The sequence below is a fragment of the Rhinolophus sinicus genome, chromosome 15 (genome assembly GCF_057876585.1).
Source record: "Rhinolophus sinicus isolate RSI-liver-muscle chromosome 15, RSI-T2T, whole genome shotgun sequence".
Taxonomy (NCBI): domain Eukaryota; kingdom Metazoa; phylum Chordata; class Mammalia; order Chiroptera; family Rhinolophidae; genus Rhinolophus; species Rhinolophus sinicus.
Window position 1 is genome coordinate 92131652 of NC_142515.1, and position 25418 is coordinate 92157069.

Consider the following 25418-nt stretch of genomic DNA (forward strand, 5'->3'; position numbering starts at 1 on the left):
CATCTTAAGGTAGACCACCGGAATACAATCCGGGACTGAGCGGATCAGAAACTAGTTTTCAACCTGTAAAGGCTGGAGTATCTATTGTTTGCCTTTACTAATTGAACGCAGTCCTTCATGGATCTCACCACGTCCTGGGAGTTTATTAGCCTCCTTCCTTCTTGGGGGACCCTTGAGTCCCATTTTTGTCTTTGTAGCACTGGGAGACTGACTACTCAGGACGCTGCTCAGCTTCTTAACCTCTTCGCTGAAACCTAAGGTTGCCCAACGCCTGGAGGAGAACCTGGAGGGGAATGTCTAGCTCAGCTCCGTGTAATTCCTTTCTCTCTGGAATCCGTGTTGCCTTAGCTATTCTAAATTCCTACTGATAGATTTTATGTGTATTTATTTTTCTGTAGCTCATTAAGACATTACTAGTACAGGACTGGCCTGATACAAGCTAGTCCTTTATAGCTGGAAGTATCCCTTGATTGATACCCGAAATAACCCCCTCTCATTCCACTCTATTTTATCTTTTCACTCAGACATTGTTTTCCTTCCTGTTCGGTGTAATTTTCTTCACAATTATACTATTTAATCTCACATCCCAACATGTTGTACAAAATCTGCAACATAAACAATTCTAAAGATTTTTTGAATGAAAGGGCAATCCTTACTGAACCCTCTCTCCTTTTATTGAACTAGCTAGAGAATTGTATTCACCTGCCAACAAGCTTTTCCTTTATCTGTATTCCCTTTAATCTCTATACTACCCATCAAACTGAAATTTCACTCTCCACGCAATGACCCTGTTAATTTGAACCCATTTTAGGGATATTTCTTACATACTCCACCTGTTTCCTACGTAGGCAGGAAAACAGCTGGTTCGCCATAGATGGTTTTAAAACTATTACTTTCCCACTTCTATTTCCTTTGAATATCAGTTGCTCAGCTGTCATCTTCTATTCTTACTCATCTGTAATATTGAGAAGGTTTATGATATCTAACAAACACACATAAAGCTGTGTGACATACCTGTTCGCCAAACTCATTTCCCTTTCCTCTGGATCATATAGCTAGACGATTGTCCCAGCCTCCCTTACAGTTAAAGGTGACCATGTGACTAAGTTCTGGCCAATGGAGTTCCAAGGATGGGATGTCATTATTTCCAAGTCTAGCCCCATAAGTGTCCCACTCTTTCTCTTTCTCCAGCTGGATGTTGACTTCCATTGTAACATTGCAAATTCCACATTAAAAATAGCAGGGTTTCCATCATTCTGTGTCTCTGAAACGGCTGTGTAGCACACAACCTCTTGCTGCTGATTAGATATTTATTTATTTGTTTATTTGAGTCTTTACCGTTTAATAACTGTGTGATTGGGCAAGCCAGTTAAACACTCCGTGCCTCAGTTTCCTCCTCTGAGAAATATGAATAAAGGTAATAACTGTCTTTATTTCATTGCTTTTTTCTGACTACTGAAACAGTGAATATGAGTCCTTAGAAAATTACCAGGACTTACTGAGCGTAAATATACTATATTATGTATATAGTCACTGGAATTTGGGATTTACATGCTACTACCCTTAGAATCACCTTTAATATGTACCAGGTTACTTCTCTCTATTGATAAGTTCTGGTATAATTCCAGAACTTTTAGAATTTAAAGACCACAAAACAAACTAGCATTATAGTTCTTGGACCTTACCATAAAATAACTTTAATGGTAACAAACCTTACTATCATTTCAGAAAACTTAGGCATCTCACCCATTCTCTAATATGAAATGCCTATACATCTAATTCTTTCTGTGATTTATAAACTTAGTTATTTTAGCAATATAACTAAATAATCTTTTTACCTCTCCTTACTTAGCTCCCCTTCCATTGTTCTCAAAAATTACACTAAACCCTCTCTTGTCATCTCAAACCTCTCACCCAACCCACTAATTCCTATCCTTTCACATTCTAAGAATAGGCTTATCCTTGAGGCAATTGAAGCCATCATAGATCTCTCTCAGTCAAATATTTGAAATACTTTAGTTCTCATATCAAGGACCCTCTCTCTGATCTCGGTGACTTAGAGACATATACAGAGGGTGCAAAAAAAAATGTATATACATTTTAAGAAAGGAAAAAAATCTATTAAAATTGTAATAATATCTATCGATAACAAAAGATGAATACAAGTCATGTGTATACATTTTTTTTTGGCAGGCCCAGTATTACAGGCTCTCTAGATGATTCGAAGTAAGTCACTTAATCTCTTTGAGTCATCTATAAAATAGGAATCATAATATTTGAACTGACAAGTTAGATCTATTATGATGACCAAATAAGATAATATATACAAAAATGTTTATGTTTTAAGGGATTATTACAATTTTTGTCCATATTGCTATTTGATTTTCATTTCTAGTGAGACAATATTTAAACGTCTGCCATGAATCATGAAATATGCTTCATTATGAAACATTCCAGAATGTTGTAAATTGTGTTTTTGGGAACAAAATTCTCTGTGGTCAGGATGTTGGCCATGATTTCTTAGTTTCATGATCATAAATTAAGTTCTATGTTTAATCAATCCTTGGATATTGTATTTGTAAGGGTCTGTATGTATATCATTCTTCATTCCCTCCAGATGCACCAAGTAAACAGTCTCTTCCCTGTTATTTCTACTGTTTTAATTTATAGACTGATAGTCAACTATCTAATAAACAGCATCAGTTTCCCAGGAAGTAGTTCAGTTTACCAACTTCTTCCACAGAGAAAATGTTCAGTGAATATTTTGAACATCTATAATCTTCAAGGTACTGTGCTCCTGACGTGTACACCAGGAGATATATCTCCTGCCTTTGAAGGGTTAACTAAAGTGCAACTCCTATCAACTGACCAAAGTGGAAGATGTCATCTGTAAGTTGCCTATAGTTGTTCAAGCTGTACCTTAGAAATCATTCCAGATTTCTCTGTCTCCCTCACTTGCCATGTCCAGTCAGCAAGTTGGACAATTTTATGAGCTAAATATTTTTCAGATGTGTACCTTCTTCTTTAAGGCCTTTCACACTTGGCTTTTCATAACTTGACCCCTGCATATCACACAAGCCTAACCTATTACTCATACCTATTATTTTTTATGTTATATTCAAATTATGGAGAGCACATTGTAGTTCTACAAACATATTATGACTTCCTACATACTCATGGCTTTGTTTATATAGTTTTTCTCTCACCAGAATACCCATTTCCCTATTTCTTTTCCAGCTAATATTATCTTACTCTCTCACTCACCAAATGCTACGCTTCTAAAATGTACCTGAATACAATGCACAAACCTCAGTCATAATGTTTACCATTTATATAAGCCATGCCTATGGATTTATCTCTATTATTTAGACTTTCTTGCAGGAATATCTCAGTAGTAAGGGTAGTGTCAGGGTCATTTGGGAATGCCCAGAAATGATATTAATTTAATATAAACTAGTATGAACATACACTCAAATTTAATATGATCTCAATAAATACTGAACTTACCTTGCATACTGCTTATATAATTAATAAGTAAAATTAATTTCCCTTTAATAGACTGAAAGCAGAATTTTCAACACTTGCCAAAAGATAGTAAGAGAGCTTCCAAATGCTGAGACATTAATTGTCATCCCAAAAGTGTATTGCCAGCTAAACTACCATTAAAGAATAAGATGAAATAAATATACTCAGAAAAAAATTTAAATGAAAACATGGAAGTACTTAATCTAAGAAAACTTTAATAAAGAGTTTATTAAATAATGTTTCACAAAAGAAATGTATTTTTAAGAAAGGACTAACTCTTAAAGGACCTGTGAGCAAAGAAGTTGGTATATATGTGAGTAATTCCAAATAGGTCATCTTCATGAAACACAAAAGTAATGATCATGACTAACTTGGGGGTGAAAATTACAGTAGAACTAAATTACTTGAAAATAGAATAACTTTGGGGTGAAAATTATGGTAGAACTTAAACTACTTGACAATAGCATATAAGGTGGCAAAGGGCAAGATGCTGATAAAAGTTTTGTTTTATTTGTTAGAAATGTTAATTAAGATTGTATTTTGTTAAAATTTAGTGGTAACTGCTATGAGATATATGTAGAATGTTGATCTTCTGGACCAGCAAAAGAAATATAAAATTATAGAGAAAATGTAACTGACTCAAAAGAGCGTTGAGCAACAGCAAAAAACTGTAGACATAGAGCAGTAACTATAAAACTTACAATCAGATCATAGAAGCTGGCAAACTTCTAAATGTTTCAGTAAAACTAAGCTCAACAGTTAAATACAGAGTTTTAGATTGGGAAAACTCTATAACTGGAAATGTAATTTGGCACTAATTTTCTAAGAAGTACAAAGTCAGTGTATACCAAGAACCTCAAATAGATTTACCTTTAAACTAAATAATACCACTTCTAGTAACTTAGCCAAAAGGAAGAATCAACAATGCAATCAAAGAAATATACACATACGGAGATCTACATAATGTATACACACAAGGCAATATTCTTAAGTCATTAAAATAATGTCTTAATATTCAACAGGAAAATGTTTATGTCATAATGCTATGCAAAAAATAACAGCTTCCTAAAACCGTTGTATAATAAGAACTAATGTTTATAATATTCAATTTTCTTTTATTCTCTTATTAGTGCATAGAAAAGAGATAAAAATAAACTATCAAATTGTTAACAGAAGTTATTTCTTGATGTTGGGACATTGGGTAATCAACTTATTTCCCCTCAATATACTCTTTTGATATTTATGCGCATGAAAATGTATTATTTTTGTAACCAGAAAAATATTATTTTCCTCCAGTAGAATTCATAGTGCACTTCAAACGTACTACATATGCAGCATAATTTGTTTGAGGCTAACACTGTCAAAAGAATTTACATTTGTACATTTCTTTGCAGTTTGTGTGTGTGTGTGTGTGTGTGTGTGTGTGTGTGTGTGTTACTTTACATGAATTTTATAAGAAGCTCGAGGTAGGTATTATTATCTCCATCCCCTTTTCACAGAAAAGGAGACTGAGAATCAGAGAGATTACAATATGCTAGCTTGTAAGACTTTGCCTGGTACATGTTTTATAGATTGTATTCTCAGTGCCAATTTCTCAAAAAATGTAGAGACTACTGATACAATTTCTAACTTTGTAGATCAATTTCTGTAAGGTTACTGAACAGCAATAGTGATGTATGCAAATATGAACACGAACATCTAAGTTACTTTCCTTCTGTTATAGGAACTTCGGGCCAAGTAGCTGTCTAGATGTGATTCCTTAATAGGCCATAACCACAGATATAAACACGTCTCATCAATGAGGAACAGTCCCATGATCTTGACACTGCAATTTCCCAACACCATTAGAAAACATTCCCCAAACTCATAAATAAGGTTTGAGGATTTTTATTTTAGTTTTCAATTTGTAAAGAGAAGTAGGAGAGATAGCTGGGGGACCACATCTTCATGCTGTGTGGGACTTCTCATCTACCTGCACTCGCCAACATGACTTTGGTCCTGCTTTCTGTCCTCTGGCTCATCGTACAAACTGAAGGTAAGCATTAATATATTGACATTTATACAAAAGACAAATTATTTAATGCATTTTTAAAGTACCCTTAAGAAAATGACATGCTAACTATTGTTTGCATTTTGATATATTTACTCAATTTATATAAACTCCATGCTCATAGTCAAGGCATTGTGATTGGCATAATAATTTAGTTAAGATGTCTCTGAAATTTTCTTTCTCATTCTATAATTCTATAAGTTCTGTCATTTTGTTTTCTAAAACACACAGCCTCTAATGACACCAGAGAATTAACTTCAAGACCAGAATTCAAGAATTTCCTAACCATCTCCAATGTTATCTTGAATAATGTTGATACTTTCTACCCCATAAAAAGATAATCATTTATCTGAAGACATGATTTATCCAAAGGCTGAGCCAGGGTGGATGACAAGGAAGATTCTTAAGTAAAATTAGAGTTAAGTTAGACATAATTATATTATTAAGCAAAATTAAAAATGAATTGACCAACTGAATAGTTAGTACTAGAGTTGGGACTAGAAATCATTAAAATTCACTCTAATTTCAACCTTACAACTCTTTCCACTAATGGGATTCATATTCTTTTTGGTAAAGAACTTTTAGTAATGTATTTATAAATTTCCTTTTTTCATATGTAATAAATCCTTCTTAGGATAGCATCACAGCAGAACTTTAGGAGTTGACTAGAAGAGATTTTTTTTTTTTTTTTGCTTTAGTATTTCCCTTCAGTTTTTCCACATCAACCAGGTATAGAATTGTTTGGTGTTCCTAAGGTCACACTGTCTGTCACACTGAGTGGGAAACTCTCTCTAAGCATAGACACTTATCTGTGAAAATAGGAACATTTAAAAATAAGATAAACCCTATATGGATGATTGAACAATTAAAACAAAAAATGGATAAAGTATACCTGCCATCTTCCTAGACTGGTGTTAAATCATATCTATTTTATGCTGTTCAATTTTTACACCAAACTTTATTTTATGTAAATAAACTAATAGAAAAGTAAAGTGGCTTTTGCAAGGTCATGTAGGTAGGACTTAAGGTCACATATTTTGGCTTCAATATCCGTTCGACTACTATATGCAAGCAAAATAGAAAATTATCTATGCGATGTAATTCCAAGTGCAACAAGAGGGACATGTAGTCTATAGACAGTTTTTCTACTTGGTCTCTGATGCTTTAAAATTGTTACAGCATAGGAAAACAAAAACTTTATTTCCTGTGAAACCTAAAGTTTTGAGGGCAAATGCCAATGTGAGAAAGAACATAATGGTCTATTGTTACACTGAGAAATAAAATAACACAGTAGAGTCTTTCCTAAGAAGAAAGTAGTATCTGTATATAAAAAAGTTGATTTGGGGAAGGGGTAATCAGGGATTGCACCACAGAGAGAAAAGGGCATAAAAAGGAAAAACAGAGATCTCTGAAGACAATAAGAGAAAAATTCACAATTTTGAGGAGGACTATAGAGAAAGAAGGAACTGGATTACTACAGGCAAACTTCCTGTTCCTATAATTTTTGTTCTAATCCAACACCTGCCTCTCCTGGGCATGGTGGCCTAGAGTTTACATATATTGATAGATCATCAAAAGAATTGTTTCATCATCGTCATGTCTTTCTAGAATAGGGGGTGGGGAGTGGTGGAGAGCAAAAGAATTCTTTATTATCAAAGTTCAAGTAGAAGGAATAACTTGTTCTTCTTAATGCTTCTCCATGGGAATTCAGTTTTCCATGCCATTTTAACAAACCAACCAACCAAAACCAAAACAAAATCCTTTCAACATTTACATCAATATTATCTCTTTTTCTAGCAATAGCCATCAAACAAACACCCGAATTAGAAGTCTATCAAGTAGTTTATCCTAAAAAACTACACATTTTACACAAAAGAGAGATACAGGACAACCAGACAGAGAAGCATGCCAAAGAGGTAAGTAACGTAAATGACTGTGGGATTTTTCAATCATCTTAAGAGACAATAAAGAACCTTTTTACTAATAGAAGTGATGTCACAGTCAACATCTAATGGTTTAACATTGAAGTCCATCTATACATTTCCCCTTTGTCCAAGAGAGAGCAAAGCATTTCTCAGAATGCTTTTACAGTTAAGCCTCACTTGATCAGAAAAAATAAAGCTGCTTGGATATCTCTCCAAGTTTCTGGTGGGGGGAATAAAGGAGCATAGGAAGGGCAGCCATTTTTGAAGGAGATGTTCTTTACTAAGTCACCAAATCCATGTCTTCCCCCTACCCTCAGCCCCTGTCCTCATTGCATTGTCTTTGCCTTGGCCATTTTGTCTATAATGGAAAACTCAACATTATCTCATTAATTAACAGATTTAAGAATTTACTAAGAACATTAACTCTTTGACTATTACGTTGTTGTAATTATTTCTCTCATTTTATAATTTTTACTTCATTTAATTCTTAGTAGGTTTTTTTTTTTTTAAATATATTTGGTTTGGTTTTAGCATAATAAAACAATATGCCTTATTATTGTCCCATTAATGATCCATTAGGATACACAGGACTGTATATTGTACATTAGGGCAAATCGTTATGCCCTATCTCACATATTAGAGTTAGTTCAATTTGTAAGTGTTACTACCATGTTATTGTACTTTTGGGAAATCCATCTAAGTATACAATTTATGTTTAATTTTACATATTTAAAGGCATAAGAGAGCTACTTTTATCTTCCATGCATTCATAATTATTCTTGTATGTATACTACATGTATTGTTATATCATAAGTTTTGGATAGACTCAGAAATGTAAATTGATATCATACTATTAAATATTTTTAGGAAAAATATGAACCTGAACTTCAGTATCAGATTATATTAAATGGAGAAGAAGTCATTCTTTGCTTACAAAAAACCAAGTAAGTGGTACCTCCCAAAAGTTTAACCACTGGATTATATTGAGAATGTAGAAAAATAAATCTTGAGATTCTATTAGTGTGATTTGAGATAAAAGACATGAAGTATGTTGAGTTTTAGATGTTTTGGATTAGTTTGTGCTAATGTTATGTAAGAAATTGATGCTTCCCTAGGAAATTACACGCATAGTATAAAACAAGGAGTGCTTTCTTCCTTGATGCTTCTTGGAATTCACTGAAAATCTTTTCTACCCAGATAAAGTCAAGTCTTTGATGTGACTTTCCATTACTTTTATATGAACTTATGTCTAAGGCTCATTCAGAGCACACAGCCTTTGGGTACAACCCAGGGGATGGGGCTCCGCTGAGTTCTATAACAGTCAGAAAACTTCTCTCTGAATGCAATGGTCCTTGACGCATATTTGTGACCCAGCACCCTTCAGAGACAGGGGGGAGGCTGTGCCCTCGATGCAAAGAATCCAAACATAACCCATTCAAAGGCAGAGAATCTTCAGCTAAAAAGTAGCTGGGGGCATTTCTTCCCCCAGATCCCTCTGGTATAGCTGATGCTTTGATTTGCTTCAGCAGCAAAGTCCAATGTTGGAAAAGGATGAATGGGTCAGAATGTCAGCTTTTCTCATTGTAGGCGTTATCATCCCGTTAGTGCTAAACAGTGTGTCAGGAATAGTAGCCTTTATCAGCACAGTGAGTATATCATGCAACTTTCTACTCTCTACAGGCATCTCCTGGGGCAAGATTACACTGAAACATATTACTCACCCAGAGGAGAAGAGATCACCACAAGCCCTCAGAACGTGGTAGGTGGGATCTTCCTGAAATGTGCCACTTTCGTCATAAGATTCATAGGTTGAAGAACAACTTAAAAACGAAGAACTTGAAAGCAAGATGCTCCTCTATGACCAGTGTAAAAACAGGCAAAAAATCAGTCAGTTTTTTTAAAAGGTAGGAATACTAGGAGGCTTCCAAGTGTTGCATTTTTTGAAGCAACCAAAACTCCACTTTTCCCTAGAGCACCTCATCACTAGGTTAGGAATATTCTACCCTATAGGTATTGGAAATAGCATGTCACTATTTGCTATGTTCTGATGATGCATGCACTTATTCTGACGTCAGCAATAGAATAGCAATTATTTAATGTAAGTTTATATCTGGTTAAACTACTGCCCTATAGATAATGCCAAGGCCTAGATGTCAGACATGGAGAAGCAAGGCCAAAGAAAAAACAGAAAGAGAGTATAAAAAGGCTTAATCATGGATTATTACCAGGCTAAGTGTGTTTCTCATAGCCACCCTCTGTGGCACCCCAAACACGTAGGTCTCTGTGAAAAATAGACAAGTCTTCTGCCACAAAATTGCTCTTTGTTTCTTTCTCACATCAAAATTCTCATCACTTGGATATCTGGATTTTTGCTGACATTAACTTCCAAGACAATTATCTGATCATTCATGCTCAAGTGTGAATGGCTGATGATACTTTAATGTGGCACCTTTTCCAAGTCTTCTATGAGAAAATGTTTATAATGAGATTTCTTCCAAAATAGAGAAAAACATGGATGAAATTTCATGCCCTCAAACAAGTCAATTTATTTTGAACAAACGGTTATTCATTAGATTTCTTAGATCATTCTAGACAAGTGACCCTCTGCTTTTATGGAACACCAACCATATCTGAACTTCTAGTTGTAGACAAATTCTCTAAGTTTTTTGAGGCTGGTAAAGATATTCCCCTAACACAAAAATTAAAATGGTGAATTGAAGGAGTTAATATGAGAGGCTAAGTCTTGAGGACTCTAGAATCTAGAAAAATGTGTATCCCATTTTAGGATATATGATGCATAGTGTCTTAGGAACCCAGCACAAGAGAGCCACATTCTCAAAAGCTGGCCATCAAATCGCCAGAGTACTGTGGGTCCCAGGGGAATTGGCTACTTCTCAGACGCAATGTCCACTTTCACCATGAACTCCCTTATGTTCAACCTCCCTGGACTTTTCTACAGTGTGAATTAATTCAGAAAGACAGGTCAGCCATCCACTATGGAGAGCTTCCAGGTCAGTGGTAGAGCAGTTCATAACACGTCTGAAGTTCTCCCTGTTTTTGTTTCTGGGAACTGGTTTGGCCACAGCCACTACTCAGTGAACTTTCCTGCATATCTAAGATAACAGCTTTCACCACAACAGTGATACATTTATTCTTGTAGTTAATTATTTTCCTTTATTTTCCAACCTTAGGAACAGTGCTACTATAAAGGACATATCCTGAATGAAAAGGGTTCTGTTGCCAGCATTTGCACTTGTAATGGGTTGAGGTGAGGACTACTCCCCAAAATATTAAACATTAAGCACCATTTTGTTACACAGAGTCAGTCTTCCTGGACATCATGTCTTCTTACTATCTTGGTGAATTTTTCTCTATATATAAAATGCTGAATATATGTGGTTAAAGTGAAGAATAAAGTATCACCCTTGCAATCATTTTATAACCTGCAGATCTAGTAGAAGTTAGTCATAGCGATATTTAAACACAATGCTACACTGCCCTTCGGACCTTGATGATATCTGGATCCATTTCCACGTTTGTCCACCCCACTCCCTGAAAACATTGTTTTATTTTCTTAAAGACTCTACCCTGCAGTTGTTATGGTGAAACATACTTTTTTAAAGTCTGTGTGCGTATGCACGTGCATGTCTCTCTCTCTCTCTCTCTCTCTCTCTCTCTCTCTCTCTCTCTCTCTGGTATTTCTCTTTACAAAGATAATTCTTGTCACTTAGGGAAATTTTGGAAAGTAAGAAAAAGCACCAATAAGAAAATAACCACCATGAAATTTTACCTCCACATGATCACTATTACTAACATTTTGCCATGTTTGCAGCATTGTATGCACATAGACAAGTATACCGGGGGTGCCAAAAAATGTATACATATTTTAAGAGATGTTAACACTTTGGTCAACTTATTGCTCAAGCAGTAATTTGCCATAATCAGAAGTGTGGACGCTGATGGTAACCACTCTGAGAACCTCTTGTAATTGCAGACGTCAAATGTGACTTGTATTCATCTTTTGTTATCTGCATATATTGAGTATTACAATTTTAATACAGTGTTTGCCTTTCTTAAAATGTGTATACATTTTTTGGCACCTCTGTATTTCACATGAAATACAGAGGTTGAAATATGAAATAAAATATGCATAATTGTCCTTCCAGCATGATTCATGCCACATGACATCTTTTCCCATATTATCAGATACCTTTATAGATATAATTTTTGATGGCTGTGTTGGCTTTGTAATATGGATTCACTTTATATTTCTGAACAAATTTTCTTACTAAGAAGAGAAATTCTTTAATCTACTAGTTCCAAACTGTTCCTCTGGCTTATCTGCTCATCATTCTTTCTCTCTTCTGGGGTTCTAGGTATCTGCACACTCCTTTGCTTTGTTTTCCATTATATTCCTAGGACTTGACAAGAAATATTTGCTAAATGTAGAAATAAATTATGGACAAATATTTATGGAGCTCATGATATAAATTCCAAATTCTTTGGGCTAGCTTCATCTTAGTAATTCTTGTTCACAGTTCTCTGAGTAAATAATATAGGCTCCATTTTAGCATTGACAAATACTGATTATAACTTAAGTTAGTAAAAGTTAACTGAAAGCCTATGGGTGAAAACTGTGTCTGTGAGCTTGGGATGGAGGAAGAGGTGTTGCTCTATTCTGGTCAGTATATGTGACTCTGTGGCCGAAAATCCTCAAACATGAGTCTCTGTATCTCACAGGGGATACTTTACACATCACGATCAAAGATATATGATAAAGCCTCTGAAAAGCACAGACCAAGAAGAGCATGCTGTTCTCACATATGACCAGGAGGAGCTAGCCCCCGTTAATCACACCTGTCGTGTAAGAAACGCTGGCAGAAAACATGGCCTCATTCGAACCTCTAGGTCACTCAAAAACCCAGAGGTAAGTGTAGCTTTCCTACGTCATCATTTTTTCAGTTGCCTCAACAATGATATATGATAGACTGGTGAGCTCAGTAGTGACTGGTATACGTAAAGCCTGCATAATGAATTATTCTTTAATTTAATTTCCCTCTGAAGAAAAAACGCCAAATCTCTTTGTAGCTTTTCAATCTTTTAGGGTAAAAATAATTATTAACAATCTTCTTTTACTCTTTGTAAAGCAAGAAGACCTTCTTCAGGCTGAGAAGTACATTGATCTCTTCTTGGTGCTGGATAATGCTTTCGTGAGTATGAATACATGGCTTCTTGGCCAATTAAGGCAACTTTTAAGTTTTCTTATCAAGCGAACATAAGTAATAAACTATTCTGGCTGAAAATACAGAGCCTGTTCACCAGATTGTCTTATCTGTTCTACATGCCCTGTTAGCAGTAGTTTTCGTTCTTTCATCCCAGTTAATATCCATCTGCTTCCAAAATATCCAGATATTGGAAATGTACTTAATAGCAGGCAAATGCAGAAAATCAACTGTAATAATGAAAAACAAAATGAATGGGTTATTAAAATATTTTGTTAAATTCTCACTATATCATATAAATATAGACATAAAACTATATATAAATTACATATATTGTATATAATTACATAAATTATATATAAATTACAAGTTACATTTATAAAACTGCTAGGATCTGCTTCTAACTAGCAAATAATGCTTTATAATCAAATTTTTATATTATTCAATTGGTTTGAAAACATTGAAATTATTAATTTGATTTATTCAATGTAAAAGTGGAAAACATTGAAATTTTACATAAATGCCTAATTTTTCTCTTACCAAAAAGTTCTTACATTTGAAATAGAATTTGTTGGAACACAGAGTATTATATAAGGAGGACATTGAATGAATAGACACTTATTTACATTGAAATGTGTAATTTCTTTTAAAAATGTGAATGCCTATGCCTTACCAGCTTTCTCACTTTAACTTGCTGTTTTAATTATGCTTTGTATTTTGTGTTTTACAGTATAACATGTATAAGGGGAATCTCACTTTGATAAGAAGTTTTGTGTTTGATGTGATGAACCTACTGAACGTGGTAAGATATTTGTCCTAGAAACATGTGTTTGCACATGGAAGCCTGGGGCTTCCCTATGGTTTCACGAAATAAGGAGTTGGGAGGGTCAGAATGGCTTAAGGTCAACAGTTTTGGGAAATTTAGCAGATAAGGATAAACACTAAGGTAAAACCAAATATACCGTAGCAAAGGCAACTTCTACGATTTCTATTTTCAAAATGGGATGCATTTATCCATCACTGTGGTCAGCAAAGGATCTAAAACACTAAAGAAATCTCAAAATATTTATAAAGAAAATGCTCTTTCCACAGATTTATAACACCATAGATGTTCAAGTGACCTTGGTAGGTCTTGAAATATGGTCTGATGGCGATAAGATAAATGTGGTACCCAACATAGGCACCACCTATGGCAACTTTCTGAATTGGCATCGTTCTAACCTGAGGAGAATAAAGATTCATGACCATACTCAGCTACTCAGGTGAGCACATGCAGAGACCAAAGCCAAGCAAAGGTAAGCGGAGTGGATAGTTATCCCAAAGGTTTCTTGGTAGAGATTATGTTCAATTATATTTCCCCAATGAGTTGTCAGACAGCCTGAAGTTCTAACATTAGCAATTCATCTGTGACATTATTGGAGACCCATGACAGATCACCAAAATGGACTCTTGGATGTGGGATAACCATTTGTAGTCATTATAATACTATGGAATAGCAGAAGCTTTTCTGGGGCCCAGTGAACATAAAAACGGTAGGGCAAAAAGGGAAATCTAACATATGATTGACACAAGCTAATCATTCCAAAGACTCCGATTTTGACAATGTACCTGTAACTTTCACACAGTGGAATTGGCTTCAGTGATCGACGTGTAGGAATAGCAGCCTCGAATTCCTTGTGTTCGCCGTCTTCGATTGCTGTCATTGAGGTTTGTAAGCTTACATAAGGCTCCCTGTGGTTCTACATCCTCTGTGAAGACCAGCATAATGTCTTATGTAGAGTTAGCACAATGAACATCTGCTGAGTCAGTAAATAAAAATAGGAATGAAATTACTGGTAGACCATTACACTGAAGATTCATTAGATTATGAAACAGAATATTTCTTTACATTGGCTCTCCCAGAAGTTGGTTTTATGGAATAAGAGCAGGAAGATTGGGAGAGAAAGGGAATCCAGGCGCCCTCTGTGGCCTGAGCCAACTTTAAATTAATCATTCCCAGTATCGATGGCCAGAGAGATCAGACAGTGATATGGCCAAGCACTACCAATGTCAATGGTATGGTTGCCAATAGTTTTCAGAGGCCTTTGAGTACATAGTATGGTATCTTTTAGTTCTTCCTATGAAGAATGTATATATCTTAATTTAACATGGTTTACTGAGAACTTATCATTAGTTCAGCAAATATTTACTGAGCACTGACTCAGTGGTTGGATTCACAGGAGTCAGTCATTTCAAATGTTTATTCAATATTTTACAATAACCAATGACAGGGAAAGGAACTTAATGACTATCTTTATCTGTCAAACTATGTTTTGTTTTGTTTTTACCACTGAACTTTGGCAACAATGAAGAATTAACTGAATAAGCAAAGAAGTCATAGATGTTTCTATTTTTTTCAGGCTAAGAAAAAGAATAATGTGGCTCTTGTAGGAGTGATATCACATGAGTTGGGTCATGTCCTTGGTATGCCTGATATTCCATATAACGTCAAGTGTCCCTCTGGGAGTTGTGTGATGAATCAATATCTGAGGTGAGACCTTGTCACCCTAGAGGGGAAAATATTTCTTAAATCTTAAAGAATTCAGATATAATGTATATAGTAGGATGGACATTTTTTACCAAGGGCAGTGTATCCCATTAATTCACCTCCAACCTCTTGATGCACAAAGTTTACCAGCCATCAGGCTCATTATTTAGGATTTCCAAATATATCAAGATAGCGCATAAGTATAGTGACCATGTTATTTTAACTTAAAGGAATATATATTCTAAAAATATGTATCAAGATGACGACAACTGTCCCCAACACAAATCAACCAATCCTTTTTTTATGTTATTATTAACTACCTTCTAATGCCAGACTTCGGGTAACAAAATGAATAAAACATAGTTTTCTCTTGAAGTGCTCATGAATAGGAAGAGAAATATGTCCATAGAACCTATAAGTCTGCAATTATTTCCTTTCACTAGTTCATTGTTATTATTGCTTCACTCCCAGCCCTTAATGATAACAAATGGTGAAGCTCATCACTGCTGCCAATTAGGACAGTGCTGAATCCATGTAGGAATTTAAATTCTTCCAGCTCTACAACTAGGTGTCTAGGAAAATAGTTTTCTAACCAGCCAAGTATGCATGCTCTGTTGCCCTCTACATATAACACACTACAGTCCAGAAAAGATACTAAATTTGGAATTTCCACTGAATTAGGTAATACGGTTAGACAAGTCAGGTTCTCATATTCATTTATCACTGTATATCATGGTATTTCTGATTTTTCTTCTGGTCACAGTTCAAAATTCCCAAAGGACTTCAGTGCGTCCTGCCGGTCACATTTTGAAAAATACATTTTATCTCAAAAACCAAAGTGCCTGTTTCAAGCAATGATTCCTAAAAATGTGACAACAAACCCAGTGTGTGGGAACCAACTTCTGGAAGTGGGAGAAGACTGTGATTGTGGATCTGTTAAGGTATGAAAATACCCATCGTTTCAAAAACTTATCAGAGAGTCATTGTGGCTCTCTGTTTTCTTTTTTCCTTTATGAAAAAAAAAAAAAAAAAAAAAAAAAAAAGAATGTGCTTGCTTCAGCAGCACATATACTAAAAAAAAAAGAAGTTCTTTTGGAAATTCTTTCCAAAGACAAGCTTCACATCATAGTAAAAAGTAGACTTGCCCTTGTGTTTTTAGTACTGACGTTAGTTATCTTTTGAAAGGCATTTCAAAAGCCAGGGTATGCTTATGACATGACTGTATGAAGTTTAATGTAAAGAAGTCAATCATTAACTACAACGTGTCACTTAAGATTGTCCTAGATATATTAGTCAGAAATTCCTAAATCACATAAAGTCACAGTTGATCATTTGTTTTGCAATAACAGTTACAGATCTAGAAGTAAGTTCCCTTCATAAGGAGAGTTGTTCTCATCAAGCTAGTGTGTAAACCAGGCAGTAAATAAAACAGAGAAGGAGAAAAAGGAAAAATCACATAAACCTGTAGAAAATGGGTTATTAACATAGAACATCTGAAATATTTACTATAATTCTGCTAATATTGATAAAATCTGAACACTTCAAGGCATCGGTGTACTCTAAACAATGTCTCTGAGAATGTTTGCTAACAATCTCATACTATAATAGGTTTCTAAAAGACAGCATTCTATTTTCTTAGCAATCTTCTTTTTCTTTAAGAAAATAAGTTAATATTTGAAGAGATTTTCTATGTCAATCTGCAAAATATTTTCTGTTTCATTACTCACAACAAACCTACAAAATACGTTTTGTTATTGTCCCAATTTAGAGAAGAAGCAGTGAAACTCAGAAAAGTTTAAGTAACTAGTTCTGAGGATAAAAAGGTAGTAATTGCTGAAGCCCATTGAAACCCAAGATTTATCCATTACTTTAAGAGGCTCTATTAAAAAGGGAAAAGCACATAATCTCTCTGTACTTCAGTTTATTTCCTCAGAAATTTTAAGCTGTTTATATTAGAACATTACATGGTGTAACTTAATCATTTATAAAGAATATTGCAAATTTTCTATTTATAACGAGATATGGAATTTTACAAATGATTTGATACTTCATAATAAGTTACATTTAAGTTTGTCTTATTCTTCCCTGCTTACATTCCCATATGGTTTATTAGGTGGAAGACAATTGAAGTTATTCATAATCCTAGTACTTCTAATTTCAGCAGGCAAATGGCATACATAGTATACATACTTTACATAGTATCTATTAGTGAATAATCCAGTTTCCCATGCTCTGATATGCCACTTTATTATTTTTATGTAAATATTTAAGTATTTTTCTAGGTTTTAAAAATCATCATTCTATCTGTCTAGATATTATAACGCAAGCATCATGCTACACAATACATTTTAATATCTTTAATGGTAATGCTCTTCATTGATAAGAATTACATAGCAGTTCTTCAATGTTAATTCTTCCATGTAATTCTTGGTATTTTTTTTGTCAGCTTGCCCACAAATACAATTGAGAATCTGACTGAAATTCATTAAATTCATATTTCACTCTGAAAGCCACTAGTGTTTTCACAACATTAAATATTGTTTTAAAAGACAAATTGCCTTCAAAGTTTCTCAGGAAAATTATATATCAAGTTCTTCAGTTAATTCTGGCACATTTTGAAAGTTTATTCTGATGCATTTTCTATTTTTCTTTTTGCTATTAGTATGTGTAATATTTCCCTTTTTATTCTAGGTTCTACTTTATTATTGCTTTTTGTGTTATTTAATTATTATCTTACACAGCTATCGTAGTGACTCACCCAATATTTTTAGAGTTGATCCTCTGGTTTTTTCAGGTCAAGAATTTTTTCAGACACAAATAATGAAAATATGATTTATACTTTCCAATTATTACACTTTCATATATTTTTCTTATCTCACAGCATTTGTCAGAATTTCTCTAAAAATATAGGCTGTAAGTAATTCTGTCTTATCCCTTATTTTATTGGATATATTTTTACTATTTGATATATTTTCTTTATCATGTTGATATAAAATTCTGTTCATAGTTTGTTATATATGCCTCAATAATTTAATAATGGCTACTGAGTTTTTACCAGCTAATTTTTTCCATCTATCACAATAATAGTTGTTTTTCTCCCCTCGATCTCTTAATATGATAGATTACGTTACTTTATTCTGTACAGTTGAGACACCCTTGAATTTTTGGTGAAAAAACACCCTGCATAGTTGTAACAAAGAGTTATTACATTAATAAAATGGTATTTTAGTGATATTTCATTCAAGTTTTTACATTTATATTCATTAATGAGAATAATGTGTGTGTGTGTGTGTGTGTATGCATTACCAGTTCTCATTATCAATAGTTCTGTGTATACTATTTTGCAGGCTTAGCAAAAAAGGTTGAAGACTTAAAATATTTTTTTCTCAATCTTCAAACAGTTTGACTAGTATAGAAATATTCTCCCTTGATGTTTTAAATTAATTTACACATAATACTTACCATATAGGCCAAATTCATTTGGGGGGATTCTTGGATAGTTCTATTATTGTCCTTTTAAGAGGTAGTTTTCATTACGCTTAACTTTTTTTTTCCTATTATTAACTTTCCTTGGTCATTTCCACTGCAATTTGTATAGCAAAGTAATCTAGCTTAAAAAGTGAACTTGTATTGCCATCTTGTACCAGAATTCTATGTACCTAGTCAATAGGGAAGAAATGCTGAACCCACTTTCCCATTGTGTGTGTGCTTTCAAGGAATGTACCAATCCTTGCTGTGAGGCCCTGACCTGCAAGTTAAAACCTGAAGCTCATTGTGGAGAAGAAATTCTGAACCATATCCCGTAAGACCTTTATTTTCTTTCTTTGTTCTCACATGTTTTCTCACTTTTAGTTCAGATTTGAGAAAGATGTGCCACTGAGTTCTATAATACATTTAAAACACATTTTTAAAATGACTTGATTTCAGAAAGGAAAAAGGCAATTATGAAGATAAATAACTCAGGGTGCTGTGTATATTAATATACTAATGAGAAAATGGCTAATTTGTCATTTGGGAAATTAGGACTGCTGAAATCTGTGCTAAAAATTGTATAAATTTCTATTAGGTAGTAATGACTTTAATACAAATTAAACTAACACAAAGGAAAAATTATTTAAGAAAGCCTTGATTAATGAGTAAATTCTAGTCTTGGTTAAAAGCTGATGGTTGTAATTTGCAAGATAGTCAGGAAATCAATAACATTTAAGAACACATAATAAGATTTGGTGATTTTATTCCTTTTTTAAAAATGTATTTCAGTTTTAATTTTGTTATTAAAATATAGTTGACATTCACTATTATATTAGTTTCAGGTGTACAACATAGTGATTCAAGATTCAACATTTTTATACCTTACATTGTGATCACCACGATAAGACTAGTACAATATTATTGACTATAGTCCCTGTGCTGTACATTACATCCCTGTGACTTACTTATTTTATAACTGGAAGCTTGTACCTTTTATTCCCCTGCAAACAAACAAAACAAAACAGAAACAGACTCATAGATACAAAGAGCAGACTGATGGTTGCCAGAGGAAAGGGGGATGGGGAATTGGGCAAAAAAAATTTATTCCTTTTAAAGTATCTCAAGAAGCTATGATCCACATACTATTTTTGTGTTTTATACAATCCTGTATGAATTGGGTGAGAGAACCGTTTTGCTCTGAGTATGATATTTGTTTCAGTGAAAAACTGTCTTCAAGTCTCAAAATGGTAGTAACAACAACAAAAAATCAGAAATAGAGGAAAGACTCAGGATAAATTATATGGAAGAAGTTATTCCTACCCCTCTTTCCTGAATCTTTTCTGTGATTGAAACTGGAGAGAGATTATAAGGAGAATAATGGACTCAAACACCACTGACTACAACTTACTCAGGAAAGGACCTGAGCGAGGTCTTTGACAAGGAGCATCACTCATTTTATTGACAAGGCACCACTTACCACAGCTGAAACCCTCGTGGGATCCACTTTGCAGGGAATTCTGGAAATTATGCCCATCTCCTAATTCTGTCACAGAGACTAGAGTACAGTATACCAAAAAATATCCATTCAACTCATTAGGAGCTTCAAATGTGAGGTGGGCATGCCCCATTACGGGGCAAGATTAGCAATTTAGTATCATGGAAAGAAAATTGAACTTGCAGTCAGGAAACTTAAGTTCTTTTCTCAGTTCTGCCCAAAATGAGCTGTGGGACTTTAAGCCAAGTTATTTAATTAGTTTTCTCACCTGTGAGATGGACCTAATGTTATTATCTTTTAGTAGGATCGTTAGTATTGTTTAAACTCTATAAATGTTCATTATCATTATTACATAACATTTTATAATTTATAATAACCATGGCTTCCTTTTTTTTTTTTCTCTTTTAATCAGAGAGTGAATCAAAAAATCTACTTCATTGAGATTCTACTTGCCAGGACAAAAAAATCAAGAAATCTAAACATTCCAGTTTTCTTGTGCATTTTCATCTTTGCTCTTAGATATATTTCGTTTTTCGTTTGCCATTATCTTTCCTATGTTTTTCCCAGTCTAGCCAACAAATTAAATAGATGTCTTGAGAGAAGTGTAGTCTGTCTCCAAAGACCTGATCTTTGATATATTTTTAAGAATCATGAAGCTACTGCTTAGCTCTGCTCTTTGGACAACAAAAGAAATTAGTTCTTGACTGAAACACCTCAAAATGTACGGCTGAATTATGCAGAGTCACTGGAGAATTGTAAAATTACAAGTGCTTTGTATTGTCATTTTATTAGTTGTAGCCCATGAAAAAAAGAAGACCATTCGATGAGTGAAGGCTTTGTTTTTGGTTCATACATCATTTATTAATCACTTCTCTGTCTTCCACTTGCCTTGCTCTTAGAAGTGTGGTAGTTTTCTAGATCATATCAAGATTAAGTAAGTATACACATTTTTCATTTTATCATGAATAATACTTTCATCATCACATATAATATGAGTTTTGAGAAGTCTACATTGCTTGCATTTTAATGCCATTATCAAGGAATGCTTTATTCATCTATTGATTTAATGAACCATAATGTCAATCAATAAAAAACACAACTCGTGAGGCTTTCCTGCGTGGTCATTTTCAAAAGTGAATATTTTTGAGCTTTGTTGTAGGTTTGTGTTAGGTGTTAAGGCCTCACATAACTAAACAATTTTCCCACTGGTCATTTGACAGTATTGCCACAGAGAGCCAGGCATTACTATGTGGAAATGAGGAAAGAACGTCATTTGGTCTTTTAATGCTCAAAACAAAATGACTTCAGTCCAGTCACACAAGATGACTAGACTTTAGTTTTTAACAAGTACTCAAAAAACAAACAAAGAAACACTTCACATTTCCATAGATGTCTGTGCTGGCAGAACAGGAACTTAGACATACTCCTGAAGATTGGGCTTTGAAAGGAATGGCCTTCCAGAAAGCCCTGACTGTGGTGTTGGCTGTCTCTGCGTTCCTTGACTCACTGTTTTTGCTGGGTTTGGCACTACCAGTGTGACAATTGAAGCTGCATTGTTAGATGTCGCTGATAGCCATGCTACCGCCCAGGGCATGCCTTGTCAGTATCTCCGATGTCCACTGGTCTTATACAAACTTCTAGCCAATTACTCCAAAGAGAAAAGGTTTCTTTAAGCATATTCCCTCCTATACACACACACACACACACACACACACACACACACACACACACACACACACACACACACACACGCACTTCATGCTCCGGTAGAGGCTTCTTATAATAAAACTGCCTGAACTGCAAGGATTATAGCCAGTGGTGTGTTGGAGACAGCTAGTACTGGCTCATGAGTGCCAATTGTTACAGTTTCAGGAATATTATGAGCTGGTTGTGAAACATTATTTAAAACCAACTTGCATGCATTTATAATTAAATAAATTATATTAAAACCTGTATTAGATTTATATAGAGAAATAAAAATATATACAGAGGGTGTCAAAAAATGTATACACATTTTAAGAAAGGAAAAACGCTGTATTAAAGTTGTAATATTCTATACCGCTAACAAAAGATGAATGCAAGTCATGTTTGACTTCTGCAGTTACAAGAGGTGCTCAAAGTGGTTGCCATCAGTGTAATTTTAATAACAGTTTTTCTTGCCTTAAAATGTGTATACAGTTTTTGGCACCCTCTGTATTGATATCTATAGACATCTCTCTCTCTCTCTCTCTCTCTCTCTCTCTCTCTCTATATATATATATATATATATATATATATATATATATATATATATTTATTTTGTAAAATACCATTAATATTTTAATGTTCCCTTCAGTAAACACTGATATAACTACAACAGGGCTACCAAGGACCTGTGAAGTAGCTACGATTATCTACAAATACTGTATTTTACTTCACATGAATACAGTATTTGTACATTTTAAGAAAACATTGTACAAAAAATTATATAAATGAAAGCCGCAAAGAAATATGTCACTACATTTGTGAATTGAAGTAACCAAATGAAAACATTTCTGAACATGATGTAAACATAAATGGAGTAATGCAAAATACCAAGGTATTCAAATCTGCTGTATTGCTATTTTCACCCTTATCGTATCTTTCTAAATAGCTCTCTCCTATATATATATATATATATATATATATATATATATATATATATATATATATATATATATAGAGAGAGAGAGAGAGAGAGAGAGAGAGAGATATCTATATGTCTATATATCTATATGTCTATATATCTATATCTATATCTATCTATCTATCTATCTATCTATCTATCTATCTATCTATCTATATATGAGAGAGGTTGATTTATTATGAGAACTTAGCTCACGTGATTTATGAAGACAGAGAAGTCAGACAATCTGCTATCTGCCCACTGGAGACCAGGACAGCTGATGGTGCCTTTCAATCCAAAAGCAGGTGATGGGATGAGATCTTCTAGCTCAAGGAGGCAGGCAGGAAGAAAAGAGGGGTGACGTTGTCTTTCCTCTGTGTCTTGTCTTTAGGCCCCAGCCTTCACCATGGCCTTGAGTGAGACTGCTATAAGGCATCTTTCAGGGTTCTCTGAGTGATGGATTGCATTTAGGATCTATTAAACGAGGAAGGACATGTAATCTAATAGCTCCCAGACACTACTAGGTCTTTGCCACGTGTCATCTTATTTAATTTTCATTACATTCATTCCATTTGAGTAACTGTTCCATTTGGCAGATGATAGTATTGACATTCAGAAAGATTTAAACAATGTCACCCAGCACATCAATGGGTAACTGCGGCTTCCCCCAGATATGACACTCTCTTTCCAGTGTAGGACACTGACGTTCTAGAACTTGGAAATTATATTAACCCTTTGTATATTTTTTAAACTAATCAGGAAGTAAAATAATAGTTAAAATCATCATATAAGAAAATTGTCCCTGTATTTAAATAGTTGTCGCATCAAGTCATCTTTTCAGTTTTTGTATAAATTTAAAAAGATAAAATAACACCTGTAAGATATTTCTGTCAGAAGATGGTGACTAATTATACCTTTTTATCGACAAAGAAGTGAACAACGAAATAGATATGAAAGGGCGCGGGGTATACCCAGCAGCTTGAAAGGCTTTACAGTTTTTCAGAGATCAGGGAAGAGAAGTAGGTTACTGCAAATGTTTCTTCCAATCATCGTAGTCCCTGAAGTAGGAAAGTATTGTAAAATGAGCAGTAGACACAATGCGACTGAGCCCCCAGCAGCTTCCTCAATGTTAAAAGGCACCCAGGTACTGGTTGTGGTTGCATTTAAGCTGATTGCCAGGATTCTTTGGAAGGTTTCATATCATTAACCACCAACCAGGAAAAAATAGATCTGACCTGCTCTTAACATCATATAACTTTTTAAAGTGTAGTTGCTTCCTTGGTTTAGAAAGAGACTGAAAAAAGAATCTGTACATTTAATAACTACACTAGAAGACTGACCTAACCAAGCCTCAGACATAACTGTATTTAAGGGAAATGTTGTGCACGCACGTTTTCTCAGAGAATTCCATTCAAACATGGATAGACCCAAACAAAAGAAAATTTGGGGGGCGAGCTCTCCTAGAACGTTGGAATGAGCAAGGATGTGAATGTGATCAGAGTTCAACCAGCCACGCGGGGCCAGGGGAAGGGAGGTGGCATCATTTCGAAGATTTTATGGGTCAAAATGGTTTTCTATGGATGGTGATGAATGAAGAGACTCTGAAGTACAAAGAGGGGGACAGTTGAAGAGAATTTGCTGATTCCAAGTGAATGACTTGGTCGAGGAGGAAACAAAGTCAGTGACAAGAGAACAGGCCTTTGTGAGGTAAGTTGTCGAGTGTATATTTGGGGAAAGTGAGAAATAGGACTGTGACCATTTAAAGGGAGAGACTGAAATAGTTTGAATGGTTAAGGAGCCCATATTTGAAAAGGAAAATGTGGTTTAAAAGATTGTTTCCCAAGATTGAGATTAAAAGTCAAAACCACATGAGAGACTATGAAGGAGCAGGTTGGAGAGGCCTTTTCTGCTGTGGAGATAACAGAATAAATCATGAAAAAGTATGGAGCAAATGCTGTGTTTTAAGGGAGGTATCCTGGGAGATAAAATCAAGGTTTAAAGGTCGGTACTATTGAATCAACTTAGAACTACACAGTTAGATCAGCTTTATAGAGATGACTTATTAGTAATAGACTCCATAGAGGAAAAAATCCATAATTCTTCAAATATTCTGAAAATAGCCCCTGACTGTCCCCCTGACCCCCTGGACTGGGCTCACTCACTTTCCTTCTGCTGACCACCACACCAATTCCTCCTATGGTTACTCCGCCCCTATTACAAACAGGTCTTACATAATGAAAAATAAATCTTCTTTCGTGGGGTTTCCTTAGCAGAGCTAATGAAAGTGCTTTTCCCCAAAACTGTACTGTATACTTAATAATAGCAAGAAATAAACAGCAGTGTAAAGGACAAATATAAATATATCTTAAGGTTTAGCCATCTGCTTTCTCCACAAACTCCAGCCCAAAAGACTGGGGCATCTTTACAGACCTTGTCCAGTTTCCTTACTCCTTCTCTTTATATCCACATAGGAGATTCCATTGTATTGACTATTAACCTTTTCCCTCAATTTCTGATCCTTGTGCATCCCTGAAGATCCCACCGGGAACCATCTGCAAG

At 34.6% G+C, this 25418-nt stretch overlaps 1 protein-coding gene across 1 annotated transcript; it reads left to right on the forward strand.

The window, feature by feature from the left end:
• Nucleotides 1-5043: 5043 nt before the first annotated feature.
• Nucleotides 5044-21319, forward strand: ADAMDEC1 (ADAM like decysin 1). Its single transcript, XM_019714161.3, has 14 exons — nt 5044-5560; nt 7373-7491; nt 8368-8444; nt 9181-9259; nt 10692-10768; nt 12241-12427; nt 12648-12710; nt 13453-13524; nt 13815-13984; nt 14348-14429; nt 15122-15252; nt 16013-16190; nt 18966-19051; nt 20628-21319. Exons 1-14 carry the CDS (start codon nt 5473-5475, stop codon nt 20632-20634), a joined length of 1416 nt encoding a protein of 471 aa, XP_019569720.3. The 5' UTR covers nt 5044-5472; the 3' UTR covers nt 20635-21319.
• Nucleotides 21320-25418: the final 4099 nt, after the last annotated feature.